The sequence below is a fragment of the Bos indicus genome, chromosome 15 (assembly GCF_029378745.1).
Source record: "Bos indicus isolate NIAB-ARS_2022 breed Sahiwal x Tharparkar chromosome 15, NIAB-ARS_B.indTharparkar_mat_pri_1.0, whole genome shotgun sequence".
Lineage (NCBI taxonomy): Eukaryota > Metazoa > Chordata > Mammalia > Artiodactyla > Bovidae > Bos > Bos indicus.
The window spans coordinates 46174341-46176252 of NC_091774.1; the positions used below are offsets into that span (position 1 = coordinate 46174341).

Here is a 1912-nt window from a genome sequence, read left to right on the forward strand (position 1 = left end):
GTTATTGATATTTCTCCCAGCAATCTTGATTCCGGCTTTTGTTTCTTCCAGCCCAGCGTTTCCCATGATATACTCTGCATATAAGTTAAATAAGCAGGGTGACAATATACAGCCTTGACGTACTCCTTTTCCTATTTGGATCCAGTCTGTTGTTCCATGTCCAGTTCTAACTGTTGCTTCCTGACCGCATATAGGTTTCTCAAGAGGCAGGTGTGAGATAGGACTAATCTATTTCTATATTGCTTTGTCTTCACTGTGCTTTTCAACAGCCCTTTCAATAGCTAGTTTTTGGCCTAGAGGAGATGTGAATAGATGCAGAGAGGAATCCAAACATGGAACTGATTGTTCCTCGCTTAATAAATTTAGTTATACCTCAAAATGCCTACAGAATGCAGTTCTGACACCCATAGCCTTATGGAAGGTCCGACCAAGGGCATTCTTCACCTCACTATTTCTCAAGCTGTAGATGATGGGGTTCAACATGGGAGTTACAACCGTGTAGCACAGTGATAGCACTTTTTTGCTCTCAGGAGAATTATTGGACTTAGGCCGAAAGTAGGTGAGGCTTAAAGATACATAGAAGAGGGAAACAACAAGTAGGTGGGATGAGCAGGTAGAGAAGGCTTTATGCTTCCCCTTAGCCGATGGAATCTTCAGGATGGCAGCAGCGATGCGAGTGTAGGAACATAGGATCAGCAAGCAGGGTATCATGACAACCAGAATGGTTCCAATGATGGCATAGATCTCAAATAGCACTGTGTCTGCACAGATCAGCCTCAGCACAGGAGGGCTGTCACAGAAGAAGTGGTTCACCTTGTTGATGCCACAGAATGGAAAGCTGAAGAGCCACGTGGTCTGCACAGTAGCCATGGGAATGCCTGGAAACCAGGAGACAGCTGCCAGTTTGGCACGTGTCCTTGGGTTCATGATGACTGGGTAGTGCAAGGGACTGCAGATGGCTACATAGCGGTCATAGGCCATGGTGGCCAGGAGGAAGCATTCAGAAACCCCAAAGAAGAAGAAGAAATACATCTGAGTGGCACAGCCAAGAAAGGAGATGGTTGTGTCCTGGGCAATCAGGGTCCCCAGCATCTTGGGCACAATGACTAGGTTGAAGCCAATCTCTAAGAAGGACAAGTTCCTGAGGAAGAAGTACATGGGGCTGTGCAGCATGGGGTCAGCCAAGGTAACCAGAATGATGAGGCTGTTTCCCAGAAGAGTGACCAGGTAGATGAATAGAAATGTCAGGAAAATTAATGACTGTATTTCAGTAGGTAAGGAAGAGAAACTCATGAGGCTAAACTCATTAACTTTTGTCCAGTTTCCTTCAACCATTGATACAGGAATGAACCCCCAGCTGTGGTCACAGAGAGAGACTCTTGATTGGAAGAGTCAGATTCTAGATTTGTTGCTGGGATTCCTTTTAGTGTCAGGGAAAGAAGCACAATCAGGATCTCAGTTGTAAGAGAAAAGGTCTTGTGTTATCTGAGAATAAAGACACAAGGAAGAAAGACCAGAGCCTGGGTTCTGAAATGGGTGATGTCTCATCTTTCCCGTCTTACTCTTTATGATTCATTTCCCACTTTGTTACTGTGTTTGCTAAAACAATTTGGATCATATCCACACACACTCATTTTCTGATGCACACTTAATACCCTCACAGTGTGGTTAAGTGAGAGGGGTCCTGAGGCAATTAGGTGGAGTCAGATGGAGAAACAGTAGAAAATTTCTATTTATACCTATTATGTCTCCCCCTTCTTCAAAGATTCATGGTGTTTGACTTCTCCACCTATTACTAGAAATAATGCTAACTTTAAAAAAACATTTATTTATTTGTTTCTTCATTTATTTGGTTGTGCTGGGTCTTGTTTTCAGCATGAGGGATGTAGTTCCCTGATCAGGGATCTAACTT

The 1912-nt window shown here is 43.7% G+C and overlaps 1 protein-coding gene across 1 annotated transcript; it reads right to left on the bottom strand.

Annotated features, from left to right (window-relative positions):
• Positions 1-366: 366 nt before the first annotated feature.
• On the bottom strand, positions 367-1661 carry LOC109568851 (olfactory receptor 10A5-like). Its single transcript, XM_019974227.2, has one exon. It carries the CDS (start codon positions 1333-1335, stop codon positions 367-369), a length of 969 nt encoding a protein of 322 aa, XP_019829786.2. The 5' UTR covers positions 1336-1661.
• Between the last annotated feature and the right edge of the window lie 251 nt (positions 1662-1912).

Coding starts and splice junctions, on each gene's coding strand:
- LOC109568851 (XM_019974227.2), bottom strand. CDS start 1,335: ATGGTTGAAGGAAACTGGACAAAAGTTAATGAGTTTAGCCTCATGAGT.